Here is a 27,781-nt window from a genome sequence, read left to right on the forward strand (position 1 = left end):
AGGCGTGAACTGAGAACTCCCACCTCTTCTCCCAGAGCCGGCCCGGACCTGCAGGAGCCAGAATGCAGGCACGACCTGGAGACACCTGTGGAAAACAGGGCTCCAGGGTGGCCTTGGCCGAAGTAAGGGGCACTCTAAGGCCTGATCCTGGGGATGAAAGGTCCGGGGGGCGTATGCACAGAGGGTGCTCCCCCACCCCAGCCCTTGGCCCCCTGGCATGCAGGGCAGCAAAAACACAAGAGGGCACAGTGCTCTTCCGACCCACCATCTGCCACTTTGATGACAAGGCTTCTTGGCCTTGGGTGGAGGATGGTACCCCAGGGCAAACTGAAGAGGGAGGAGCCTCACTGGCGACCGGGCTCTTTCCGGCCAGTCTCCACCCTTCTCGCCCGGGACTGCTGCCCCCCTTGATGGGGTGTGGGGCGTGGAGGCTGGACGAGCGACGCTCGCCACCCGCCGTCGCCCACCTCCGCAGCCCCCACCGGTCTGCCGCCGAGCCACCCCGCCCCCCCCTCCCCGAGCAGGCACTCGCACCCCCGCGCCATGGCTTGGTACGCGCCGCCGGGCGGGCAGGACCGGGCGGGGCGGGTCCCGGGGCGGGTCCGGGGCCGGGCAGTGCTGCCCCCGCCGAACAAGGCGGACTGCAGTCCCGCGGGCCCCTCACAGCATGGGGAGGCGCTGCTGGCGGCGGCGCGCGCTGGCGGCCGCGTGTCTGGGTGCCGCGCTCCTACTCCTGGGCGCCGCGCCCCGCGCCCTGCGCCCGGGTGAGTGCCCGTCGGGCCCCTCCACGGGGACACCTGCTGTCTTCTCCCGGGCTGAGGGGTGAGGGGGTGGGCCCAGAAAGGCTCTAGGCGGCCGCGCCCGTGCTCCAGCTCCCTGCAAGGGTGTTGCGCCCCTCGAGAGTTGGGCTCTCAATGCCCAGGAGATGTGATCGTTTTGGGCCTCACAGCCTGTGCCCGGGGACCCGAGTCAGTTGTGGGTGGCAGAGGGCGTTTGGCCCACCCAGGAAGGCAGCTTCATTTACCTTGCCCCACACCTCTTAGCGCCCCGAAGCCCTTTGGCATAAGCTTGGGTAGGTTGGGTTGGGGAAGTTTGACGCTGCCTGGTCCTGAAGGTGGTCTCTCTCTGCCTGGAGCGCCCTGCTCCGCCCTGAAGTTCACACGGGGAAGGACTTAGGGCTCCTTTGCACCCACTGCATGGTCTGGTTGGGGAAACTGAGGCAGCTAGTCAGGACTCCGCAGTGCGTAGTAGCCGTTCTCGGCCAGGGGTGTGCTAGGTCTTAATCTACTTAATCTCCTCCCCATTTCACAAAGTGGGGAACTGAGGCGGAGAGATTGAGGGACAGGTGTGGATGGCTAGCCTGCAGGCTACGCAGTCTGCCTGGGGGTTGAGATGCCCAGTCAGCAGTGTGTTCCCATCTCTGGCTCTGTTTGCCTTTCCCAGGTGTAGCGTGTTGGGGTAGGGGGCAGGGACAGGGAGGGGGGAGGGGGGAGGTCGCCACTCTCCTCCCCCACCCTGTGTGGGCTCTGTGAGAGTCTCAGAATTCTATCTTTGGGGGACTCCCAGACAGGGTCCCAGGGAGTAAATAACCACACCCCAGGGCGGGCAGGGACTGTGGGCAATGGGGTCAAGGTGGCCCAAGAGATGAGGCTGAGGAATCTGTTTTTGGGGGGCACTCACCACCTGGCTACCTGGCTGGGTCTACATTAGTGGGTAAGGGTCATTCCACAACCCTACCTGCTAGATAACCTATTCCCTCTCCTCCCATCTATCACATGGAGTGCTCAAGTTCTTCCTTATGGAGCTTCTGGGGAGGTAAATTTAAATGAGACAAGCAGACAGAAAGTGGGTGGTCGTGATTAGGGGTTATGAGGGGTTGTGATTACGGGTGGCACTGTGCTCCCTTCATCCTGGGGTGAGAGGCTTCCTTCTCCTGCTTTCCCTCAAACCCCCATGCCTGCCTCTAGGCTGGAGGCCAGGGTTTAGCTGGGGTCCGGGTGAACAGGGCTTGGAGAGGCTCCCTAGTGTTCACCTCTGCCCAGTCACCCTGCCACTCACACCATTTCGCTCATGTCTGGACTCAGGCCCCCAGACCTGGACGCCTCTCCAAGCCCGTGGAAGGGAGCTGTGGTCAGTCTTTCTACCACTACCCCTTTCCGTGAGCAGGCTGACCATCTGGGAGTGGTGCTCCTGGTCCATGGCAGGCGCTCCTGTGTCCCAGCTGAACGGAGTGTCCCCTAGCACAGTGTGGGCTGTGGTCCTACGGTCTGTGACCATGACAGTCTCCAGCCAGTCATTCACATACAAATGTTTACTCAGGACCTGGACTCCCAGCCCCCAGGGCTCAGCCCCTGGGGTGGGGTGCGCGAGAGAGAAAAGGCTAGAGCATCTGGGCCCTGGTGTGTGGGCTGTGTGTCTGGGGGGTATCTACAGAGGGGCAGGTACGTTCGGGTAGGCATCTGTGTGTCTGTATCTCTGGGGTTGCATGTGTCTCCCCTGCCTGGACACAGCTCTCCTGCTACCTCCCCTCCCCAGGTTTGCAAGAAGAGAAAGGAACCAAGGTACTGGTCACCCTCTGCACTTTGTTCCTTTTGACCCTCTCCTGCAAAACCCAGGAGAGCAGGAGCTAGAGAGAGGGATTTGTGCTCCCCCTTCCTAGTCTTTGCCTGGGCCGTGTGCCCCGCTGGGCTTCCCTGCCACGTGAATAGCTTGCCTGTGACAAAAGAAGGAATCAAACCAACCTACCCAACCTCCTCTGCCAGCTCCTGTTCCCGCTGAGCCGCGAGCTAAGGCCCCTGACCTCCGAAGCGGGTGAGGGTGTGCTAAGGCTGGGCCCACAGCACCTGGCAGGCGCCGAGGGGAGACAGCTGGGTGGAAAGGCCTTCTGCCAACCGTCCAGCTGGAGGGGGATCCTGCTGTCCAGGGACTCTGAAAATGGCCTCAGTAGGGCCTTCAGCATCTCTGAGCATGTCCTTGAGGCTCTGTTCCAAGTTGGAAAGGGGTGGGGGGCCTCTGGCCTGGGAATAGGGCTCCAGGGCACAAGAGGAATGTCACTGTCTTACTCCAGGCAGGCGGGTCTGGCACAGTTCCCTTCTCCAAAGCGGAAGGTGTTGCCACACATGGGGCAGGGGACCCCTGAAAGGCTGTACTATAGGCCTGGGGCCTCTGATGCCCATCTACTAGTGGGGAAGTCTGGAGCAGCCCACCCCGACGCCCCTCGGCCCCCAGGATTCCACCAATGCTGACCTAGTGCCTAGGGTCCTGGAGATGAGGAAGATGCTGGGGGCCAGGTAGGACAGCTGCCGAGGATACCGCTGCCCTCAACACCCACTCTTGCCCCGGGCTCCCAGGGGCAGCTCCGCTGTCACCTCTTGTCCCCTTCTACCCTTTGCTTCCTCTGCGCCCCAGCCTGGGCATGGCGATGTAACCCTGTCGACCACATATTTGTGGGGCACGTGCTCATGCGAGGTGCCTTTCTAGGGCTGGGAGCAAAACTTACTAATATCCCTGCCCTTGCAGACCTTACATTACATGCAGACCAGTGTGCATCTCTGTCCCCAAAGGAACACTCAGGGGGAGTCTCCATGCCGCCACATTAAATCCCCTACCTGCTGATCATGGGGGTGGCATTGGGAGGGGCCCGATCCCTTTCCTAGGTTTGCAGGAGTTGAGTATCTTTCCTGAGGTTGGAAGTCTCTGTCCACTTTCAGGGGACCTGGGTTGGGGGCAGGGAAGGGAGAACGTGGAAGAGATTGGGGGGGGGACTTATTCCCAGGGGAGCCCATCCCTTCCTTCCAGGCTGGACTGCAGCCCTCCTTTCCTCCCCCTTTTCTTGGGGTCCAGTGCTTCCTGTCCGAGCTCCAAGGGTGATGTGTGTTAACAGAGATCTTCTCCCCTACCATCCTTCCTGGAAGGTCTCCAGGTGGGGAAGGACCCAGGAAATTTAGGTGGGGACCTTGGCTCTCTCTCCTCTTCCCTCTCCATCCCCTTCCTTCTCTGGCACCACAGCCTCTGGGGACTCAGGCCACAGAGACAACTGTACAGATTGAATGCAGTGTCCCAGATAGTCAGGGTGCCCCTGCAGTCAGGCAGCCTAGTGGCCCTAGAAGCAACCATTGCTTTTAATGAAAAACCAGTATTTTGGTTCTATGCAGAATAAATGCAGAAATGCCCAATAACAACTGGGGAGATGGGGTGCCAGGGCTGAGGTGGACCAGTGAGGATGGACATAGGCCTGGCCTTGGAGCTGAGCAGAGCCTCTCTAGGACCCAGCAGCAGCCCCTCAGCACAGAAGCCAGGAATCTTTGCAGGGGTAGCTAGAGGAGGGCAGAGTAGGCAGCTTGCCCCCTGCTTCCCACTGAGCCCCCTGCAGGACCCCATCCCATAGATTCTCCCTCATCTCCCTTGCACAGTGGGGCCCCAGTGCCTGACTCCTTTCTCAGTCCTGGCCCCTGGTCCCGCACAGGCAAGTAAAGAAATGTCTCAGAGGACAGTGTCTCAGTGAGGACATCTCAACTCAGGCCCACTTAAGCCAGATGTGGCTGCCTTCAGGAATGGGTGGATCCAGGGGCTGAAACCATGTCTCCAGCTCTAGGTTTGGCTTTTCTCTATTGTGGCCTCACTTTTAGCTCCCTCACCCCAAAGGGAGGGCTCTTTTACGGATAATTCCAGGCAGAATCTCAAGGATGTGTCTCATTGGCCGGAATTGGGTCACATGGTGGCCACCTCTGAGCCAACTGCTGTGGCAGAAGGGAATGGAATGCTGTGATTGGCTAGGCCTGGTCACATGCCTAACCCAGCAGTTATGGGAGGAGGACACCTATCAGAACCATGTGCATGGTAGGTAAGCAGGTTTGTTCTTAGAGGGAAATGAAGTGGACTAGCCAAAGGAGGGGGAGTGGCTGCCGGCAGCCAAATAAATAGATGCTCACCACACTGCTGTCCATTGTCAGATACTGCCAGAGTGCCCAGGACTCAGGCACCTTCCAGGCCTCCAGAGAGTGCCATGAGAAAAGGCCAGCTGGCAAGGTGGGTCGCTCACTAGAGTAGGCATTAGTAATGCCATTTGCAGAGAAAGAGACTAAGATCAGGAGAAGGGAAGTGACTTGCTTAAGGTCACCCAGCTAGGAAGTGTGCAGGCCAGGATTTAAATCCTAATCTAAATCCCTAACCCTTATGCTTTCTACTCTACAGGGCAGGGGTATTTGGGTTGGGCTTTGAAGGCTGCATAGGAGTTCACCAGGTGAGAAAATGGAGAAAGGGAATTTTGGGCAGAGGGAATGGCACAGACAAAAGCATGGAGGAGTGAAAAGGCCTGCTGTGGGCAGAGCTCTGGGTTCATGAGAAGATGTGGTAGGGTGGAAGCCAGAAAGGTCCTATAAGTTGGGCAGTCATGGGTGGCCTTGAATGGCAGGCCAGGAGTTGGGGTACTCTTCCTAAGGCCACAAAGGGCTATCAATCTTTAAATAAATATTCACTGACAGTAGTTGAGGTACAGGGATTACAAGAAAACAAGACAGTCCCCTTCTTACAGAGCTGACCTTCCAGAGAGGCAGCCAGACATCAGCCCATATATAAACCACATAATTTCAGCAGTAATAAATGCCATGAATAAATTAAAAGGAAAGATGGAAAGATCCTGGTGTGGCATGCGGCTCACTGGAGACACCCTCTTTCCAGAGGGGACTTCTGAGTTGAAATCTGAACATGAAGTATTTACTCTAAAGTATAAGGGTTCCTGGAGGAGCATCCCAGCCAAGGAACAGTGCAAAGGCCCTGAGGTGGGAACTCAACGAATGTATTCATTGCTTGGCAGAATGACCAGTGTGACTAGAGCTGGGAGTGGGGGGAAAGGGGGTGCACCAGGAGGGGCTGTGGAAAGGAACAGGAACTTATTGTTAGCCAGTAGGAAGCCATGTAGGTTTTAAGATCACCAACGTAGAAGGAGGAGACATAAGCTGGATAAGGAGACTGCAGTGATTGTCCTGGACAGAGCCAATGGGGCTTGCTGCCCTGAGCTGACTACCATGCAGGAGGCCAGGGGTGGGGGGGCGGGGCAGTTCCTGATCACTCTGCAGGCAGAGGTGATAAGACTATACCCAAGAATGATCTGGCCAGATCAGGGGTTCCATTCCAGGTGGTTTGTGGAGTTCAGCAAATGAGTTTGAATTTTAAATACAAGTGGAGAGAGCTCAACTTCTCTTTGGGGGAAAAAAAACAAGTAGAATTTTTTCTTATTTGTGAAGGGCTTGTCAATATGTTCCTCCATGGGCCTGATTACCAGAGGGAATGTCCCTGACCCGGGGACATGCAGGTCAGGCCTGAAGTCCCAGGTCACCCGGGGAACTGAATGGGCTGGGGAAACCCTCCCTCCCCCTCCCCCAGCAAGGTCCCTGGGGCCTGCCAGTGATGTTTGGGCCTGGCTGTCCCTGCCTGTCTGGTCTTGCAACACTGTGCCCAGCTAGAACTTATTAACCAGAAACCACATGTTGTAATCTTTGCTTGCTGGACTGGGAACCACCAAACAGTATTTCCCCCCAAATGGTGAAGTTTCAAATGGCCCACAGAACTACTTGCACCCTGCCTGGCTCCAAGGGGCAACCAACGCCTCTCCTGAGGGGTGGGTGTGCGCAGGGCCATTTAGTGGGTTTCTGCTTTCAGTTTCCTTGTGTGGCGGTTCACCCACTTACCTGTAGGTTTCATGAGGATGGGCGGGGCTGTGTGCTGCGCAGAATGGGTGCCTGAGAGATGTGCCCTCTAATGCATACGTGTGCAGTGGCTTGCAGTCAAATCCTGTTTCTGGGCTTTACTCGCTCTGAGGCCTCAGGCATGTTTCTTTTCCTCTTTGAGCCTCAGTTTCCCCACCTGTCAAATGCAGATAATAGTTTCTACCTGATAGGAGTAAATGTGTCAATGTGTGCAAAGCACCGAGCACATGCCAGGTGCTGGCTGACCCCAGGGCTGTGCCCCAGGTGCTCCTTCCCTGGCTCCCCGACCCTGCCAAAGCGCTGCCTCCTTTGCCAGCTGCCATGCTCTCTTAGGGGCTTCCTGCCCACACACCGTGGGCACTGCAGGGTGTTGGGTTGGTCTTCGCACTAGTCTACTGGACTGGGACTGTGGTCTGCTCATGAGGCTGGGGCTGCATGGTTTCCATGGCCTGGAGCCCTCCGGGCATGGGCACTGGGCTTTCCCAGACTCTGGGCAGCTCACCCTGTGCTGCTTCCTCCCCTTCAACCCCAGCTGGTTCGCTTTGAGCTATTTCAAAACTCCAGCTGTTTCACTACTGTGATCTGTTTCTCCTTCTGCCAGCCTCTGTCCCTGTCACTGTGTGTAGCTCTGTCACTTTCTGTCTGCATCTTTGGCACCCCCTAGTCCTTCCCACCTCCCTTCCACTACCCTCTTCCCACCCCCCTCCATAACCTTCTGCTATTTTTGTTTCCTTTTTTCAAAGCAGAACTCCATCGCGGGTTTGCCTGTGGCTGCCCTGGGCTGGCCCAGAACCTCACTGGCTGTGAGACCAGGCCTGCTGCCTGGCTCTCGCTGGCTTGTCTGCTCCATGGTGCCCTTGGCAGGGAGCCTGGGACCTGAAGCTTCGTGGAGGGGCTGTGGGGTGGAGGACACAGGCCAAGAGAGGCTTGGGGCAACCAGAGTGGAGTTTGGGGGATGCCTCAGTGTGGCCCTGTTTGTGGCCACCCTGCCCTCAGAGCTTTCCAGAGTGGGGCACTGGATGCAGGGATCTTCAAGGCAATCCCCTTCCAGCCCTCCTAGACCCATCTGTCCCCCTCCAGGGCCAGCCTGCCCATCCCACTAGACTGTAGGTTTTTCTGATCTGTGTGGCGGGAAGGGGTGGGGTGAGTGGGGTGGCCCAGCCCTATAATCACTGGCCACAGCTACTCTATAAATAGGGCCTCCCTCCAGTCCCTGTTCCTTCTGACCCTCCACCCACTGGCCCCTGAGGTCTGGTATGGGATCCACTTTTCTGCAGGCTGTAGCCTGAGCAGGAAATGAGTCCCCGCACAAGGGTTAGTGTTTCCAAAGGCTGGGTGCCTCCCTCTGAGCTGTGAGGCTTGGGGTAGACATGGGCCTAGGTGGGCTTCACTGTCCCTGGGGCATGTCCTCCGACACCCTGGTGGGAACCAGCCCTTCCTCAAACCCAAGCTGTGGCTCTGAAAGGAACTTGAGCCACAGGTGACACACGCGCAGAATGGTGAGGAGGGCGCCTCTCCTCCCCGCTGTGAGTGGTGCTGTGCTCACGTGACCCAGCATCTCCTGCTGGCTGCTGCTACCCTTAGGCCAGTGGTGGCGGCCACCCTGCCAGCCCGAGCCTGGGGCCTCCGCTGCACTTCGAGGGGCCAGCCAACATTGCTGCCGCCGCTGGTCAGCTCATTGTCCCATGACAGTGGTGTTGCTGGGACGTGTCCAGCTGCCAGGAGACCGAGGTTCCAGTCGTAGGACCACTGATGAATCCCAATATACAGGCAGGCCCTGAGGGCCTCACCTTCTCCCCACACCTTGGCTACAGAAGAGCCCAGGCCTTGTTCCCAGGACACTGGAGTGGAGGATGCCTGAGGCTGCCAGAGGCATGCCAGGAGGCCCTGGACAGTGGGCTTCAGATGCACACAGAAGGTTCTGGAGGCCAAGGCGAGGCCAGTCCTGCTGTCGTTTATTCATTCCTTCAGCCAGCGTCTGTCAGGCATGGCTCTAATACAGCAGTTCTCAAAGTGTGCTCCCGGGCCAGCAGCATCAGCATGAGCTGGGAGCTGCTAGAAATGCAGATTCCTGGGCCCCACTCCAGTGCTACAGGGCTAAAACCTCTGTGTGTGGGGCCAGGTAATCTGTGTTTTCATCTACGCATGCTAAAATTTGAGAACCACTACTCACGGTCAATTTGCCAACAGTTAATCTAATTTTCAGTTAATCAAATTTTCCAAGTTTATTTCTTCGTCAAAAACACGTCTTAAAGAAAACGCTTGAATCTTTTCGATGAACGTATTCTTGGCAGCAGTTTGAAGACTCTTCATTTTTCTGAAAGCCTAAGGTCATAGAAATGTTCATTCATCTTATAAATATATTCTTTTCTCGTATGATCCTGAATTCTTGAAGATATTCTTCTTATGAATAAGCAATAGTCTTATGAATTCAGGAATATATTATGGTAGCCATTGACTAAATTTGTAAGCTAGATTTATATAAAATGTCCTTGCATATATTCTTTTTTTATGATCAGTATTTTTATTTATTTTCATTGAGATCTAATTCTCATTCCATAAAATTCACTTTTTTAACGTACACAATTCAGTGGTTTTTGGTGTATTTAAAAATTGTGCAACATGACCTCTCTAAATTCCAGAATATTAGCCATTAGCAGTCACTCCCCATGTTCCCAGTGATTCCCCCGCCACGTCCCCCAGCCCCGGGCAACCCCTATCTTCTGGCTCTACGGATTGGCCTATTTTGGATGCTTCATGTAAATGGCATCAAACAATACGTGGCCTTTGGAGTTGGGTTTCTCTCACTGAGTGTAAAGTTCGAGGTCCAGCAGTGTCAAGGCCAGGGTCAGTACTCTGCTCCTTTTTATGGACGACTACGTATGGATGTACCACGGGACTTAACCATTCGTCTGCCGAAGGACATTTGAAGTTTGGGTTATTAAATAGAATGCTGACGGGAACATTTATGCGTAAGTTTTTGTGTGAACGTGTTTTCAGTTCTTCTGGGTGTGTACCTAGGAGTGGGGTTACTGGGACATAGGCTAATTCTATGCTTAACATTTCCCCCCCGATTTTTGTTATTGTGGTAAAATACACGTAAGATAAATTTTGCCGTCTTCATCATCTGTAAGTGTACAGTCCAGTGACACGATGCATTCACAGTGTTGTGTGACCGTCCTCTCCACAGCTCTTCCCGTCTTGTCAAACTGAGACTCCGCACCTGTTAAATGACTCCCTGTTCTCCCCTCCGCACCCTGGCGACCATCACCTGCTCTCTAGCTCACGGGTTTTTACGAGTCCTGGTACTGTGCGAGTGGAATCATTCATGACTGGTCCTTTTGTGACCGGCTTCTTTACTCAGCATACCCTCCTCAGGGCTCATCCATGTTGCAGCGTGGGTCAGAGTTTCCTTTCCTTTCCAGGCTGACTGACACCCACTGTATGAATGGACCCCATGTTGCTTCTCCGTTCACCCCGATGGACTCTCGGGTTGCTTCCACGTTCTAGCCGTTGTGAATAATGCTGCTGTGAACGTGCGTGTGCAGGTATCTTTTAGACGCCCTGCTTTTTCAGCAATTTTGGGTATGGACCCAGAAGTGGAATTGCTGGGTCGTATGGTAATTCCACGTTTAATTGTCTGTGGAGCCTCCATGCGGTTTTCATAGCAGCTGCCCCATGTCATCTCCCCACCAACGGTGCACAGGATTCCAGTTTCTCCACGTCAACAACACTTGTTCTTTTTTTTTTGATAGTAGCCATAATAATGGGTGTGAGGTGACATCTCATCATTTTGAGTTGCATTTACCCAGTGATTAGTGATGTTGACCATCTTTATATGTGCTTATTGGTCATTTGTCTGTCTTCTTTGGAGAAATGCTATTCAAGTCCTTTGCCCTTTCTTGATTTTATTTTTTGCTGTTGTTGAATTTTAGGAGTTCTTTATATATCCCCTATCAGATACATAATTTATAAATATTTTCTCCCATTCTGTGTGTTGTCTTTGGTGCACAAAATTTTTTTAAATTTAATTTAAATTCAGTTAATTCACATATGGTGCATTACTAGTTTCAGAGGTAGAATTCAGTGATTTCTCAGTTGTATATAACACCCTGTGCTCATTACATTATGTGCCCCCCTTAACGCCCATCACCCAGTTACCCCATCCCCCCACCCACCTCCCCTCTAGCAACCCTCAGTTTGTTTCCTAGAATTAAGAGTCTCGTATGGTTTGTCTCCTCTCTGATTTCATCTTATTTTATTTTTCCTTCCCTTCCCTTATGATCCTCTGTTTTGTTTTTTGAATTCCACATATGAATGAAATCATATAATTGTCTTTCTTTGATTGACTTATTTTGCTTAGCATAATACCTTCTAGTTCGATCCACATCGTTCCAAATGGCAAGATTTCATATATAATCTCACATCTTCTTTATCCATTCATCTGTCAATGGACATCTGGGCTCTTTCTGTACTTTGGCTATTGGGGACATTGCTACTATAAACATTGGGGTGCAGGTGCCCCTTTGGATTACTATGTTTGTACCTTTGGGGTAAATCCCTAGTAGTGCAATTGCTGGGTCACAGGATAGCTCTATTTTTAACTTCTTGAGAAAGCTCCATACTGTTTTCCAGAGTGGCTGTACCAGCTTGCATTCCCACCAACCGTGTAAGAGGGTTCCCCTTTCTCCTCATCTTTGCCAACATTTGTTGTTGCCATTCTTGTTAATTTTAGCCATTCTGACTGGTGTGAGGTGGTATCTCATTGTGGTTTTGATTTGTATTTTCCTGATGCCAAGTGATGTTGAGCATTTTTTCATATGTCTGTTGGCCATTTGTAGTTCTTCTTTGGAGAAATGTCTATTCATGTTTTCTGCTCATTTATTAACTGGGTTATTTGGTCTTTGGGTGTTGAGTTTGATAAGTTCTTTATAGATATTGGATACTACAGGTGCACAAAGTTTTTAAATTTCCATCAAGTTCAATTTACCTATTTTTTCTTTTGTTACCTGCACCTTTGGTCATACCCAAGAAACCATTACCAAATCCGATGTCATGAAGCTTTTGTCTTATGTTTTCTTCTAAAAGTATTATTGTTTTAGGTCTTATGTGTAGGTCTTTGATCCGTCTGAGTTAAATTCTGTATATGGTGTGAGGGTCCAACTTCCAGTTTTCCCAGCACCATTTGTTGAAAGGAGTGTCCTTTCCCCTTTGAGTCATCAAAATCATTTGACCATGTATGTAAGGGTTTATTTCTGGGCTCTCTATTCTATTCTATTGATGTATGTTTGTCCTTACACTACGGTTTTGTTACTATAGCTTTGTAGTTAGTTTTGAAATTAGGAAGTGTGAGTCCTTCAGTTTTGTTCTACTTTTTCAAGATATTTTCTGGCTATTTGGGGTCCCATATGAATTTTAGAATGGGTTTTTCTATCTCTGCAAAAAAATGTCATTGGAATTTTGACAGATTGCGTTGAATCTGTAGATCGTTTTGGGTAGTATTGACATTTTAACAATATTAAGTTTTCCAATCCATGAACATGGGACATGTTTCCATTTCTTTGTGTCTTCTTTAATTTATTTCAGCAGTGTTTTGTAGTTTTCACTGTGCAAGTCTTTCATCTCCTTGGTTAAGTAGTTCCTAAGTATTTTCTTCTTTTTTACACTATTGTAAATGGAATTGTTTTTGTACTTTTCATATCATTCTTTGTTTATGTATGGAAATGCAACTGAATTTGTGTATTGACTTTGTATCCTGCTACTTTGGTGAACTCATTTATTAGTTCTAACAGTTATTGTGTGTGGAATCTTTAAGGTTTTCTGCATATAAGAGGTAATTCTGCAAACAGAGGTAATTTTATTACTTCCTTCCGGTTTGGATAACTTTTCTTTCTTTTTCTTGTCTAATTGCTCTGACTAGAACTTCTAGTATTGTGTTGAATAGAAGTGGCAAAATGGGCATCCTTGCCTTATTCCTGATGTAGAGGAAAAGCTTTTAGTTTTCACTATTGAGTATGATGTTCACTGTGGGGTTTTCAAAAATGGTTTATATTGTGTTGTGGTACTTTCCTTCTGTTCCTTGTGTTTTGAGTGGTTTTTTTTTTTTTTTTATCATGCAAGTATGTTGGATTTTGTCAAATACTTTGTGTCAAGTGAGATGATTGTGTTTTTCCCCTTCACTCTCTTAATGTGATGTGCTATAGGAACTGGTGTTTTTATGTTAAATTATCCTTGCGCTCTAGGGATACATCCCACTTGGTTGTGATGCATCATCTTGTTTAATGTGCTGTTGAATTCCGTTTTCTAGTATTTTGTGGAGGATTTTTGCATCAATATTCATAAGGGATATTGGTCTGTAGTTTTTGTTTCTTGTAGTGCCTTTGTCTGGCTTTTTCCCCCCAATCAGAGTCATACTGGCCACATACAATGAGTAAGGAAGTGTTCCCTCCTCTTTAGTTTTTGAAAAGTTTGAGAAGGACTTGCATTAGCTCTTCTTTATATGTTTGATAGACTATAGCAGTGAAGCCCTCAAGTCCATGACTTTTATTTGTCAGGAAGTTTTTGATGACTGATTCGATCTCCTTACTAGCTACAGGTCTTTTCAGATTTTCTAACTACTTCATGATTTAGTCTTAATACATTTTGTGTTTTTAGAAATTTGTCTATTTCATCTAGGTTATCCAATTTTTTTTGGCATACAGTTGTTCATAGTATTCTCTCTTTTTTTTTTAATTTCTGTAGTCAGTAGTAATGTCCCACTTTCATTTCTGATTTTAGTAAGCTGTATCTTCTTTTTTTCTTGGTCCATCTAGCTAAATAAAGGTTATTCAATTTGTAGATCTTTCCAAAGAACCAATGTTTGGTTTTATTGATTTTCCCTATTTTTCTATTCTCTATTTCATTTATCTCTATTCTAATCTTTATTATTTCCTTCTTTCTTCCAGTTTTGGGTTTATTTTTTCTTTTTCTAGTTCCTTAAGTTGTAAAGTTAGGTTGCTAATTTGAGATCTTTCTTGTTTTTTAATGTAAGCATATATACTATAAGTTTTCTCCTAAGCACTTTCACTGCATCCCATAAGTTTGGTATGTTGTTTTCATTTCTGTTTGTCTCCAAGTATTTTCTAATTTCCCTTGTGATTTCTTTCATCCACTGGTACTTTAAAAGTGTGTTCTTTGATGTCTATAAATTTGTGAATTTTCCAGTTTTCCTTCTGTTATTGATTCTGACTTCACCCTGCTTTGGTCAGAGAACATATAATATGTATGATATATAGCTTTTAAAATCTGTCGTGACTTATTTTGTGGCCTAACATATAGGCTGTCCTGGGAAATGTTCCTTATGCATTAGAGAAGAATGTGTATGCTGTTGTTGTTGCATAGAGTGTTTCGTATGTGTCTACAGTTGGTTTACTATGATATGTAAGTCCTGTTTCCCTCCTCATCTTCTCTCTGGTTGCTCAATTCATTATTATGAGTGGTGTATTGAAATCTCCAACTATTACTGTAGAACTGTCTACTTCTCCCTCCGATTCTGTCAATTTTTGCTTCATATACTTTGATGTTTTGGTAAGTAAATGTTTATAATTGTTCTATCTTCTTGCTGTCTTGAAACTCTTATTTGTATATAAAGTTTTTCTTCGTCTCTTGTAAACTTTTTTGATTCAAAGTCTATTTTGTCTGATATTAATATAGTCACCTTTGCACTATTTTGTTATTATTTTCTTGGAATATCTTTTTCCATCCTTTCGCTTTCAACCAGTTTGTGTCACTGGATCTCAAGTGAGTCTCTTGTCGACAGCGTATAGAGTTGGGTCAGATATTTTTATCCGTTCTGCCAATTTCTGCATTTTGACTGAAGAGTTTAATCCACTGACATTTAAAGTAATTACTGATAAAGAGGAACATCTGTCATTTTGTTATTTGTCTTCTCTATGCCTTATAATTTTTTTCATCCCTCATTTCCTGTATTACTATCTACTTTTGTGCCTAGTCAATTTATTTTTTATTTATTTATTTTTTAAAAGATTTTATTTATTCATTTGACAGAGATCGAGACAGCCAGCGAGAGAGGGAACACAAGCAGGGGGAGTGGGTGAGGAAGAAGCAGGCTCATAGTGGAGGAGCCTGATGTGGGGCTGGATCCCGGTACGCCGGGATCACGCCCTGAGCCGAAGGCAGACGCTTAACGTCTGAGTCACCCAGGCGCCCCCTAGTCAATTTATTTTTTGTAGTAAAATGTTTAAATTCCTTTCTTACTTCCTTTGTGGATACCATGGGGATTACATTGAACATCCTAAAATTATACATTGTATTTTGAATTTATACAGGTTTCTTCATTTGAAAGGGCCATACTTGTCCTGTTTCTTTGTATGACTTATAATTTTTTTGTTGAACACTGGACATTTGAATCTAATAATGTAGCTCTGGAAATCAGTTTCTCTTTCTCCGTGATTGCTGTTTTTAGTTTCTGTTTTTGTTTTTGTGATTGTTGTAGCCTATCTCCGTGCTGAGGTTCAGCCCGAGGTATAAATTTAAGGCCTTCTTAGGTCTTTTCTGAGCCTCTCATTGGACATTCACAGTTTCTAATTTTCCCCACCTATGCAGTTGTTTTGAATGTTTTAGTATTTAATGTCTGGCTCCAAAAAAGGGAAAAGAGAAAAATGAAGGGTGGAGAAAAGGAAACCATCTCTTTAAGTCTCCTGGAAGTCACTTTATGTGCAGGGGGGGGCTTGCAACAATGTGGGGAGGTACAACTGATCAAAGCACAGATCTCAGGTATTTGGAGAACAGCATCCTTTTTGCCCACTCTGGCTCTTGCATGCTGTAAGCTGCTCTAAGAACACATGCACAGCTGCCTGCCATGTGGCTGGGGTGGGGGATGGAGAGCTGCCCCTGTGCTAAGAGCTGAAACTGACTGAAATTTACCATGATTTACCATTTAAGCCTTCCCATGGAAGTTGCAAGCCTTCAATGGACTCCCGAATTCCAAGTCTATCTGATGTATCAGACAGATTCTGCTAGTACAATTGTTGCCTAGGTGGGGAGACAGATTCTTGGTGCTCCTAGTCTGTCTTCTTTCCAGAATCCCCTAGGCTTAGCTTTTAAGGAATTGCCAAACTGTTTACTGTGGCAAAATATCTCTATTTTACATTCCCACCATGGAAGTATAAGGGTTCCAACAGCCATCTTAGTGGGTGAGAAGTTGTGTCTTACTGAGGCTTTGATTTGAATTTTCCTAACAGCTAGTGATGCTGAGCATCTCTTTATCTGTTACTGGCAGTTTGTATATTATTGGAGAAACGTCCATTCATATCCTTTGCCTACTTGAAAAGTTGGGTTATGTCTTTTATCATTTGGTTGTAAGCATTCTTTATATATTCTGGGTGCTAGTCCCTTATCAGATATATGATTTGAAAATATTTTCTCCAAGTTGGTGTGTTGTCTTTTCACCTTCTTGATGGTGTCCTTTGAAGCAGAAAAGTTTTTAATGTTGATATAGTCCAGTTTATCTATTTTTTCTTTTGTTGTTTGTGATATTGATACCATATGTAAGAAATCATTGCCAACTCAAAGATCATGGAGATTTATGTCTATGTTTTCATTATGAGTCTTATATTTTTAGCTCTTGCCTTAGGCCTATGATCCACTTTGAGTTGGTTTTTGTATATGGTTTGAGGTAGTGGTACAATTTCATTCTTTTATCTGTGGATATACAGTTTTCTCAGGAAAATTTATCATAAAGAATAGTCCTTCCCTATTGCATTGTCTGGGCATCCTAATCAAAAATCAGTTGATCTTAAATGTAAGGGTTTGTTTCTGAACTGTGAATTCTCTTTCATCAATCAATGTGTTTCTCCTAACTCAGCACGACAGTCTTAATCATGTACACTGTAGTAAGAATGAATTTAGGAAGTGTGAGAGCTCCAAGTTTGTTCCTTTTCAAGATTGTTTTAGATATTCTGAATCACTCGAATTTTCACATTAATTTAAGGATCAACTGTCAATTGTCAACAACTGTCAATTTCTGCAAAAAAAGGCAGTTAGGGTTTTTATAGGGACTGCATTGCATCTGTAATCTGGGGAATACTGCCACCTTAATGACATTAAATCTCCCAATCCATGAACATGAGGTATTTTCCCATCCATTCAGGTCTTCAGGTTTTCTCAATGAAATCTTGTAGTTTTCAGTGACAAGTCTTGCACTTCTTTTGTTAAATTTATTTATTTATTTATTTATTTATTATTATTATTATTTTTACAAATCACAAATTTAATTTTATTATTTTGATAACTGGATTTCTTTTGAATTTTACATATGTCATTGTATGCTATTTAAATATTATTCTTTTTTTAATAATGATATTTTTTACATTATGTTAGTCACCATAGAGTACATCCCTAGTTTTTGATGTAAAGTTCCATGATTCATTACTTGCGTATAACACCCAGTGCATCATGCAATATGTGCCCTCCTTAATACCCATCACCAGCCTATCCCATCCCCCCCCAAAGCCCTCAGTTTGTTTCCCAGAGTCCATAGTCTCTCTCTTTTTTTTGAAATTAATTAAAAGATTTGTGGTTTTTTGGTTTTTTTTTATATTTTAATGTTTTTTAATTATATTATGTTAGTCACCATACAGTACATCCCTGGTTTCTGATGTAAAGTTCGATGATTCATTAGTTGCATATAACACCCAGTGCACCATGCAATACGTGCCCTCCTTACTACCCATCACCAGTCTATCCCAATCCCCCACCCCCTCCACTCTGAAGCCCTCAGTTTGTTTCTCATAGTCCCCAGTCTCTCATGCTCCATTCCCCCTTCTGAATACCCCCCTTTCTTTATCCCTTTCTTCCCCTACCGATCTTCCTATTTCTTATGTTCCATAGATGAGAGAAATCATATGATAATTGTCTTTCTCTGCTTGACTTATTTCACTTAGCATTATCTTCTCCAGTGCTGTCCATGTTGCAGCAAATGTTGAGAAATCGTTCTTTTTGATGGCTGAGTAATATTCCATTGTATATATGGACCACAACTTCTTAATCCAGTCATCTGTTGAAGGGCATCTCGGTTCCTTCCACGATTTAGCTATTGCGGACAATGCTGCTATGAACATTGGGGTGCATATGGCCATTCTCTTCACTCCGTCTGTATCTTTGGGGTAAATACCCAGTAGTGTAATGGCTGGGTCATAAGGTAGCTCAATTTTTAACTTTTTAAGGGATCTCCACACTGTTTTCCAAAGTGGCTGTACCAACTTGCATTCCCACCAACAGTGTAGGAGGGATCCCCTTTCTCCACATCCTCTCCAACATTTGTTGTTTCCTGCCTTGTCAATTTTTGCCATTCTAACTGGTGTAAGGTAGTATCTCAATGTGGTTTTGATTTGAATTTCCCTGATGGCTAATGATTTTGAACATTTTTTCATGTGTCTGTCATTGGAAAAGTGTCTGTTCATATCTTCTGCCCATTTTTTGATTTGATTATTTATTTCTTGTGTATTGAGTTTGAGAAGTTCTTTGTAGATCTTGGATACCAGTCCTTTATCTGTAGTGTCATTTGCAAATATCTTCTCCCATTCTGTGGGCTGCCTCTTAGTTTTCTTGACTGTTTCCTTGGCTGTGCAGAAGCTTTTTATCTTGATGAAGCCCCACAAGTTCATTTTTTCTTTTGTTTCTCTTAACTTTGGAGATGTGTCATGAAAAAGGTTGCTTTGGCCGATGTCGTAGAGGTTGCTGCCTATGTTCTCCTCTAGGATTTTGATGGATTCCGGTCTCACATCGAGGTCTTTCATCCATTTGGAGTTTATCTTTGTGTATGGTGTGAGAGAGTGAGAGTCAAGTTTCATTCTTTTGCATGTAGCTGCCCAGTTTTCCCAGCACCATTTATTGAAGAGACTGTCTTTTTTCCACTGGATGTTTTTTCCTGCTTTATCAAAGATTAGTTGCCCATAAAGCCGAGGGTCCATTTCTGGGTTCTCTATTCTGTTCCACTGGTCTGTGTGTCTGTTTTGTGCCAGTACCATGCTGTCTTTGTGATGACAGCTTTGTAGTACAGCTCGAAATCCGGCATTGTGATGCCCCCAGCTTTGTTTTTTCTTTTCAACAATTCCTTGGCGATACGGGGCCTTTTCTGGTTCCACACAAATTTAAAGGCTGTTTGTTCCAGTTCTTTGAAAAATGTCATTGGTATTTTGATCGGGATAGCATTGAAAGTGTAGATTGCTCTGGGTAGCATGGACATTTTAACTAATCCTTAATATTTTATTCTTTTTGTGCTGTAGTAAGTGGAGATGTTTTTGTAATTTCAATTTTGAATTTTTCATTACTAGTATTTAGAAATACAATTCATTATTGAATATTGATCTTTTATTCTACAACCTTGCTGAACTCATTAGCTCTTAACTCTAATAGTTGGTGGATTTTGTGTGTATATATATATTCATGTCATCTACAAATAGGCATAATTTTACTTTTTCTTTCCAATCTGGATGCTTTTTCTTTCTTTTTCTTGCCCATTTACCCTGGCTAGAACTTCTAGTACATTGTTGAATAGAAGTGGTGAAAGTGGACATCCCTTGTTTTGTTCCTGATCTTAGAGGTAAAGCATCCAGTTTTTCACCATTAAATATGTTAGCTGTGGGTTTTTTCCTAGATGGCCTTTATCAATTTGATGATGTTCCCTTCAAGTTCTAGTTTGTTTAGTGTTTTTATTATGAAAGGGTATTGGATATTGTGCAATGCTTTTCTTGCATGTATTGATCATTATGTGGGTTTTTTCTTTTACTCTATTATTATGCTGTATTACCTTGATTGATTTCTGTATGTTGAACCACTCTTGCATTCCTGGAATATATATTACTTGGTTACATATACATTTTTATATGTTGATGGATTCAGTTTGCTGGTTTTTGGTTGGTTTTTTTTTTTTTTTTTGGGAACTTTACATCTATGTTCATAATAAATACTGTTCTGTAGTTTTCTTTTCTTGTGATGTCTCTGTCTGGTTTTGGTATTAGGGTAATAAGGGGCTCACATAATGAGTTGGGAGGTATTTTCCATCCCCCAATTCTGTTTCATTTTTTTGAGGGGGCTAAAGAGTTTGAAAGAGACTGGTGTTAATTCTTCTTTAAATATTTGGTAAAATTCACTCGTGAATCATCTGATTATGAGCTTTTCTTTGTGGGATTTTTTTTTACATTACTACTTCAATGTATTTATACATATTATTATACATATTCATTATATATACAATTGTTATATGTCATTGGTATTTTCTATTTCCTTTTGAGTCAATTTCAGGAATTTGCATCTCTTTAGGAATTTGTCCATTTTATGTAGGTTATCTAATTTGCTTTTTTACAATTGTTCATGCCTTTCTCATTTCTGTAAGATTCAATTCTAATGGTTTCTCTTTCATTCCTGTTTTTAGTAATTTGAGACTTCATTCTTCTTGGTCAGTCTAGCTAAAGTTTTCCAATTTTGTTGATCTTTTTGAAGACTGCATTATACTTTATTCATGTATTAATAAGTATAATCATACTTTAGAAAACTATGATCAAGAAGCATAAGATCATGCTTGCCTAAATCAACTACATTACTAATAATATAGTCATATTAATTGAATATGTAGGAAGATATTCCTTAAAACACATTTAGAGTAAAAGAATAAATTTAGTAAACAGAGTTTTTGGTAGTTTTAGGAAGATTGAAAGTGCGGCACTGAGACAGATAGATTGTATCCCTGAGCACTGTCTTCCAGTCTGGTAGACAGCGAAACCAGCATCTACCATGAAGTGACACTGGCCAGGGAAGTACAAGCTGCCGTAGGGGTCCATGGAAGTCATGTGATCTGGTGGACTGTCACTGAAGAACCTGCAGCTTGCCTGTGTCACCTCTATTGCTACCCAGCCCTTTCTGGCTGCCTACACCCAGGATCTGGGGAGACTGGACAGCCAGTCAGCTTGGTGAGCCCCTTAGGGCTCCATGACATGGGGCTGGTAGGGGTGGGGTATGAAATGAAGGCAGATGGAGATGGGTAAATTGGGTGATCAGGTCTTTACCAGAGGGCTGTGGGCTGGGTCCCACCATTCCTCTCATCCCTGCCTGCCTGGTGTCCTCCAACTCTGAAGGAAGGACATGGGGGCAGGAGCGATACCAGGTACCCTGCCCTGGTGGATTAGGGGGTCCTATCAGTGCCCCATACTCCACCAACCCCCTGGAGGCAGATGAGACACAAGAGGGAAACTGAGTCTCAGAGGTAGATCAAATGTGCCCAAGGGAATTGGCCAAGTCCCCCAAGGGCTACAGCCAGTCCATCTGATTCCTCTTTCCTTACGCCCCATAGCATTTGAGAACAGCCTGGGCTCTGGCTGGCTTGGTGGGAAGAAGAGGAGTCCCCTGCAGATGCTTTATGACTTGGACCAGGTAGGTGGACAGGCCCCTACCCAGTGATGCCTCCCTCTACCTCCAGCCACGGGAAACTAACCCCAGTGTAGACCTGCTGTCTTGGCACTGGAGCCCACAGTACGGCATGAAGAGGCTTCCTCTGCAATCAAGGTCCTATGAAGAGAGGAGAATGCCCGTGACAAGGGCAAATCTTGGGAGAAGCTGAGAGACCTGGGGTCTCCACCCACCTACCCATCCATCCACCTACCCATCCATCATCCACCCAGCAACCGACTGAAGCCACATGGTGCCAGACATTCTTCCATGTGTTGAGGATATAAAAGAGTAAAGGACCCTCAGGAAGTTGACAGTCTAGTAGGGAGACAGGAATTAAGTGACCCCCCCCCAATTTTAGTACCTGCTGTGATAGGGAAACATGCAGGGAGCCCCTGCCCTCGCGCTGTTCTTAGGCACCCGGACCAGGAGGCTTGCTGGCCCAGGCAACTCCATTCTGTGGGCCTGCTGGGACCGTGCACAGCCCAAACACACAGGCGATTAGACCCCACTGAGAGCCACAGGCCCCTGGCTCACACACACACGAGTAGGCACAAGGAGAGGCACCCATTCAGACAGCATGTGTAGAGCACCCACTGTATGCAGGCTGTGCTCAGGATGCTGCTGATCTTGTGGCAGTCCAGTCAGCTGGGTCCCTGACCTGGTGCAGCTGACTTCCCCAGGTGAGGAAGACATCCCGTCATTGCCACCTGGACTAAGCTGTGCGGATTTGCATCGAAAGGGGCAGTACAAGAGATCTACCGGGAGGGTCCTAGTTTAGATGGGGGAGAGAGATCCTCTCTGAAAAAGGGACATTGGTGCTGAGACCCGCTGAGAAGGAGTTACAAAGCAAAGAGGAGGGGTCCGAGGGGCTGGCAGTGGACAGACGACAGAAGAGGGTGTGCAGGTTGAGCCAGGAACGGGCAGCAGCGTGGCGATGCCTGGCAGGTGGGGCAAGGGCAATAGGGAAACCATAGAGGGTTTTAAGCTGGGGAGAATGATCAGACAGGTAGGGTGGGTTCACTGAATCCCTGAGGGCTAAGCCAAAGGGGCCTGTGGAGCTTATCTGACCCACGCCCTTGGGTTGCAGGCGTGGAAGCCTTGGTTCAGAGAGGGTAACTGGCTTGCCCTGGGTCACACAGCAAGCTGAGGGCAGGCCAGGCTCTCAGCAGGATCCTGGGTTCCACGAGTTCCACAGGCTTCTGAGGGCAGATGGGGCTGGCTCAGCCTCTTCACAGTCTGAGGTCCCACTGACTGTTGGCTGTCAAGGCCCTGGGAGCTTAGCACCTTACGGCTGGGGAAATAAGAGTAATAAAAATAATCTGGCCAACAAGGGCTAACTGTGTACCAGACACTAGTTCTGTGAACTTATTTTGTCTTCATGGCAACCCTATAAGGTAGGGCTGTTGTTATCCCTGTTTACAGATGAGGAAACCGAGGCACAGGGAGTCCAAGGACACAAAGAAGGTCACAGAGCTCATAAGGACTAGAGTCAGGCTAAGGATCCAGGCAGCCAAGTCCAGTCAGGCTGGAAGAGATGAGTGTTGGAGCTGCAGGGTTTTTTCCTGGACCAGTGGGCATAGCCCCAGCCTCTGAGTCCTAAGGGACCTGGGTTGGGAGTCCCAGCTTCCCTACTTGAGGGCTGTAGGCAACTCATTTCTTCTCAGCCTCAGTTTTCTCATTTGTATGAAGATAGCATTAACTGCCTTGGTATTTACAGGGCTCTAAGCAACAGAAAAGCTGACTTTAAGCCATAGGGCAGGCAGTGTTTACTTCCCAAGATGCTCAGAGACTAGCAGCCCTTGCTACAGCAGCAACATGTTGCCCATCATCATCCTCTGAATGCTGATATATGATACACCTTGTTGCCTCATGACTTCAAGATGACTGCCAGGGCTCCGGACATCTCACGGGATGGTACCCCAAGCAGAAAGGGAGGGGCTGGGGCAAAGAGTTCTTTCCTTCAGGAGCCCTTTCTTTTTGTGCTGAAGGAAAGTCTTTCCTGGGAGCCATCTAGCAGACTTTCCTGTACATCTCCTTGGCCCAAACCAAGCCACATGTCCACCGCTGGACCCATAGCTTTCATGAAGTTGTGTGAGGCTGCTGTGACTGGTTCTTCCCCAAGGCTCAGCACATGACCTACCACAATTGGGGTCTGCTGGCAAGGAAGGAGGGTGACTGACAGGTGGGTGGTTGGCCAACCTTCCCGGCCACAAGAAATTTGTGGGGATGTCTGGAAGCTGAAAGCAGACCTTGGCTGTGGGGCCACTGGATACAGCCTTCTCCTGGCACCCATGTGAAGCCAGGCTCCTGAGGCCAGCCCTGTGAGTCTGCCTTAGAGAGAAGGACATCCTCTAAGTGCTCTCACGCCCCTCACTGCTCTGAGGTTGGCAGCTACCCCCCAGTGAGATTTTGAAAAAGTAAGATAAGCACATGATAGGGCATTCAACCCTTCAAAAGAGTATATGCAGTGAGGAGTACCTCTCCTTCCCACCCTGGCCCTGGTTACCCCTGGAGGCGACCAGTTCGTTCCCCGTGTGCCCTTCCAGGCATATTCGAGGCATGTGTGTAGTGTCCAATGCTCTGTCATGTGCTTAGGTCACTTTTCCAGAATCATACCTACAAGTATATATGTCCTTTTATTCTGCTTTATGTTTTAATTGAGAAAAATTCAAAAATAAACAGAAGTAAAATGTACAATGAACCCCCACATTCCCATCACCCAGTTTGAACAGTGATCAACTCTTGTGCAATCCTGTTTCATCCAAACCCGTCTCCCTCCATTCCTACCTGGGATGATTTGGAAGCAAATCCCAGCCTTGTTTATTATGTGATGATTTCAATAGATAGCTAAAAGAGGGGCACCTGGGTGGCTCAGTCAGTTAAGTGTCTAACTCTTGATTTGGGTTCAGGTCATGATCTCAGGATGGTGAGATGGAGCCGTGCTTCGGGCTCTGTCCAAGCTCAGCAGGGCATCTGCTTGGGATTTTCTCTCTCCCTTTGCTCCTCCCCACCATGCTCCCTCTCTCCCCCCCCCCCGAAACAAATAAACAAATAAATCTTTAAAAAATAATAAAATATGAGAGGCTCCCTACAACCTATCCTTTCTGCAGCATTTTTTATTTCCTTCCTCACCCTTTGTAACCCAAAGTATGACATGGTACCTCCTGTTCTGTACCTTAGCTTTTATCACTTGAAGTATCTTGGATTTCTACAGGATACTTTTAAAGTCATGAGAAGCACAAATGAGCACCCCACACACACATACGTTCTTCCCCTCCCCACCTGGCAACGTCAGATGCTCTTACGTAGGCACTGGACGCAGTGTCCCACCATTTCGGATGCTACTTTGTCCTTCTCTGAAATAGAAACACTCACCAGGCTTTTTCTGTAACTAGAATATAACTCACATACCATAAAATTTGCTCTTTTAAAGTGTACACTTCAATGGTCTGTAGTGTACTTACAAGGCTGTGTGACCATCACCACTCTCTTACTGCACAACACTTTCATCACCCCAAAAAAGAAACTCAGCACCCATTAGCAGTCCCACCTCCCTCCCCCCACCCCTGACAACTACCAATCTACTTTCTGTCTCTATGGATCTATTCTGGACATTTCATATAAATGGACTCAATCATATAACATGTGACCTTTTGTGTCTGGCTTCTTCCACTTAGCATGCATAATCTTTTTTTAGGGTGCATCAGAACTTCATGCCGTCTATGGCTGGGTAATATTCCATTGTATGGATAGACCACATACTATGTATCCAGTCATCATTGATGGACATTGGGTTGTTTCCACCTTTTGGCTATTATGAATAATCTTGCTGTGAACATTTGTATACAAGTCTTGGCCTGACATATGTTTCCAGTTATCTTGGGTATATACCTAGATATGGAATGGCTGGATCATATGTTTATTTTATTTATTATTTTTTTTGAGAAGCTGCCACACTGCTTTCCACAACAGCTGTATCATTTTACACTCTCACCAGCAATAAATGAAGGTCCCATCTTCCCACTTCCTCCACAATGTTTGTTATTGTTTTATTATAGCTTGAAGGTTTTTAAGGCAATTTTGAGAAATTAAAAACACTTTTCCTAAGAATTCTTGGACTGAAAATCAGGAAGAGGAGGGGCAGGAGGGGGAGTCTTGGAAGTGAGACCCTGTTTGGTGCAGAAGGGACTTGAAAGAAAGGAGGGGGCGGGCGTGGTGGCTTGGGTCTTAGCACTGCTAAGGCAGGCTGGGAGGGGCTGGCCCCTGTGTCCTAATACTACCTAATTTATAGAGTTGTGAAGCGCACAGCAAAGTGCCTGGCACACAGCAGGTGCTAGATAAATGCTGGATGTTACTATTTCACAGAGGAGAGACAGGCTTCAGAGAGGGCAAGCTTCCTGCCCAATCACTGAGACTAGAATTTGTTGGTGGAAAAAAAAAAATCAACACCCAAAGGAACATACCCATTCATAAATACAGAATTTGCTAATTATTGAACAAAAACAATATCTCAGTAGCCTGCAAGTGGCTGCCTTTTTCAACTCTTTATATGGAATTAAAGTTGTTGTTCTTATACACCATCCTGCTTTTAGTAAACAGTGACCAGATATTCAATTTGTGCCCACGCTCACCACTATGATGACATACTTATTTATCAGGCTTACTCTGACACCATCATATTCATTATCAGGACCTCCTTGGTCCTGAGTCCCTAACCCTATTTGTTACATCCTTCCAACTGCCTCAGTGAGGTTAGAGTCATTTTCCCCCAAAACCTGGTCTAGGACAGATCCCTGGGTCCCAAATCACAGTGATCGGTGGCAGTGCTGGGGTTCGAGTCCCCTGTTCCTTCACCGCCGCCGGGTGGGCGCAGGGCCCGCAGCGCTGACCCCCCCACCCCCGCTGTCGCCCGCAGGGCCCGCGCTCGGCCCTGGCCGAGGTGCACCGGCAGCGGCGCGACCTGCTGCGCCGCGCCTGCAGCCGCCACACGCGCCGGCAGCGCCTGCTGGGGCCCGAGGACCTGCGGCACGTGCTGGTGGACGACGCGCACGGCCTGCTCTACTGCTACGTGCCCAAGGTGGCCTGCACCAACTGGAAGCGCGTGCTGCTGGCGCTGAGCGGCCACGCCCGCGGCGACCCGCACGCCATCCCCGCGCACGAGGCGCACGCGCCGGGCCGCCTGCCCTCGCTGGCCGACTTCACCCCGGCCGAGATCAACCGGCGGCTGCGCGCCTACCTGGCCTTCCTCTTCGTGCGCGAGCCCTTCGAGCGCCTGGCGTCGGCCTACCGCAACAAGTTCGCGCGGCCCTACAGCGCGGCCTTCCAACGGCGCTACGGCACGCGCATCGTGCGGCGCCTGCGGCCGCGCGCGCACCCCGACGCGCTGGCCCGCGGCCACGACGTGCGCTTCGCCGAGTTCCTGGCCTACCTGCTGGACCCGCGCACGCGCCGCGAGGAGCCCTTCAACGAGCACTGGGAGCGCGCGCACGCCCTCTGCCACCCGTGCCGCCTGCGCTACGACGTGGTCGGCAAGTTCGAGACGCTGGCGGAGGACGCGGCCTTCGTGCTGGGCCTGGTGGGCGCGCCGGGCCTGCGCTTCCCTGCGCCCCCGCCCCGGGCCAAGGCGGCCGCCGCCCGAGACCTGGCCGAGCGCCTCTTCCGGGACATCAGCCCCTTCTACCAGCGGCGCCTCTTCGACCTCTACAGGATGGACTTCTTGCTCTTCAACTACTCTGCCCCTTCCTACCTGCGGCTGCACTAGGCCGGGAGCTTGCGGGGCCGTCACACCGCCGATGCCCCGAGGGCTCAGGTGGGGCCGGACAGTGTGCATTTCTGGTGGCCACCCCCCGCTCCCCGCAGCCCCATGCTGGTGCTGCCCGCCCGGGACTCCACCCTGAGCACCACTGCCCCGGTGCTTCCCTGCTTGGCCAGCCCGCCTGGGCCTCCATCCCACCGGGCCAGGTTTGCGTGCAGCCCACCTCAGGCGGCTGTGCGCCAGTGTGCCTGCCTGTCACTTGATGCTTGCTTCCTCTGACTGCGCCAGCTGGCAGGCGCTTCTCCAGACCCTGGGTGGGGAAGCATTGAATTACTAGTATTTTTTAGTTTGCGAGGGGCCATTTTGGGGGGGTCAGCTTTGACTCCAAATCTGTTCGTGGTGTAACAGAGCAGATTGCTCTGCGGCCTGTCCTAGTGCCCTTTTCACCTCCCCTGCCCTGGCATTGACAGTCGTGGCCCAGGAGGAAAGCCGTCTGTCACTGGCTCAGGCTAGGGCCATCCCTGTCAGTAGGCATGGCACTGGAGCCCACCCTGAGTTGCCTTCCTCTCTGCCTCTCCCTGTCGCTAGCCCCACCTTTGATCTCAGTCTGGCCAGATCCTAAGTCTTCCCTGTGTGCCCACAGAGCCAAGAGTGCAATATGGTGGCAGGTTTTCTGGGGCCTTGGTGAGCTGGGGAGCTCATGTTTTTGAAATAAATGTTTTTTACGTCTGACATATTGGAGTTTCTCCACTTCATTTTGCCATTTGCTCTGTCACATGGGGCTGTTGGATCTTGGGCATCTTAACAAACCTCTGAGCCTCAGTTTTCCTTTGCGAGCATGCCAGGTGGTCGTGAAGATCAGATGAGAGAG

At 47.9% G+C, this 27,781-nt stretch overlaps 1 protein-coding gene across 2 annotated transcripts; it reads left to right on the forward strand.

The window, feature by feature from the left end:
* Nucleotides 1-634: 634 nt before the first annotated feature.
* Nucleotides 635-27,642, forward strand: CHST13 (carbohydrate sulfotransferase 13). 2 transcript variants are annotated; one of them, XM_045812440.2, is made up of 3 exons: nt 635-764; nt 21,058-21,137; nt 26,071-27,642. In XM_045812440.2, exons 1-3 carry the CDS (start codon nt 668-670, stop codon nt 26,914-26,916), a joined length of 1,023 nt encoding a protein of 340 aa, XP_045668396.1. In that variant the 5' UTR covers nt 635-667; the 3' UTR covers nt 26,917-27,642. The 2 variants fall into 2 exon arrangements, with proteins under 2 accessions (XP_045668396.1, XP_045668397.1); XM_045812441.2 differs by lacking the exon at nt 635-764 and adding an exon at nt 6,068-10,255.
* Nucleotides 27,643-27,781: the final 139 nt, after the last annotated feature.

The sequence above is a fragment of the Ursus americanus genome, chromosome 14, assembly GCF_024610735.1.
Source record: "Ursus americanus isolate L20-20 chromosome 14, mUrsAme1.1.p, whole genome shotgun sequence".
In the NCBI taxonomy this organism is placed as follows: domain Eukaryota; kingdom Metazoa; phylum Chordata; class Mammalia; order Carnivora; family Ursidae; genus Ursus; species Ursus americanus.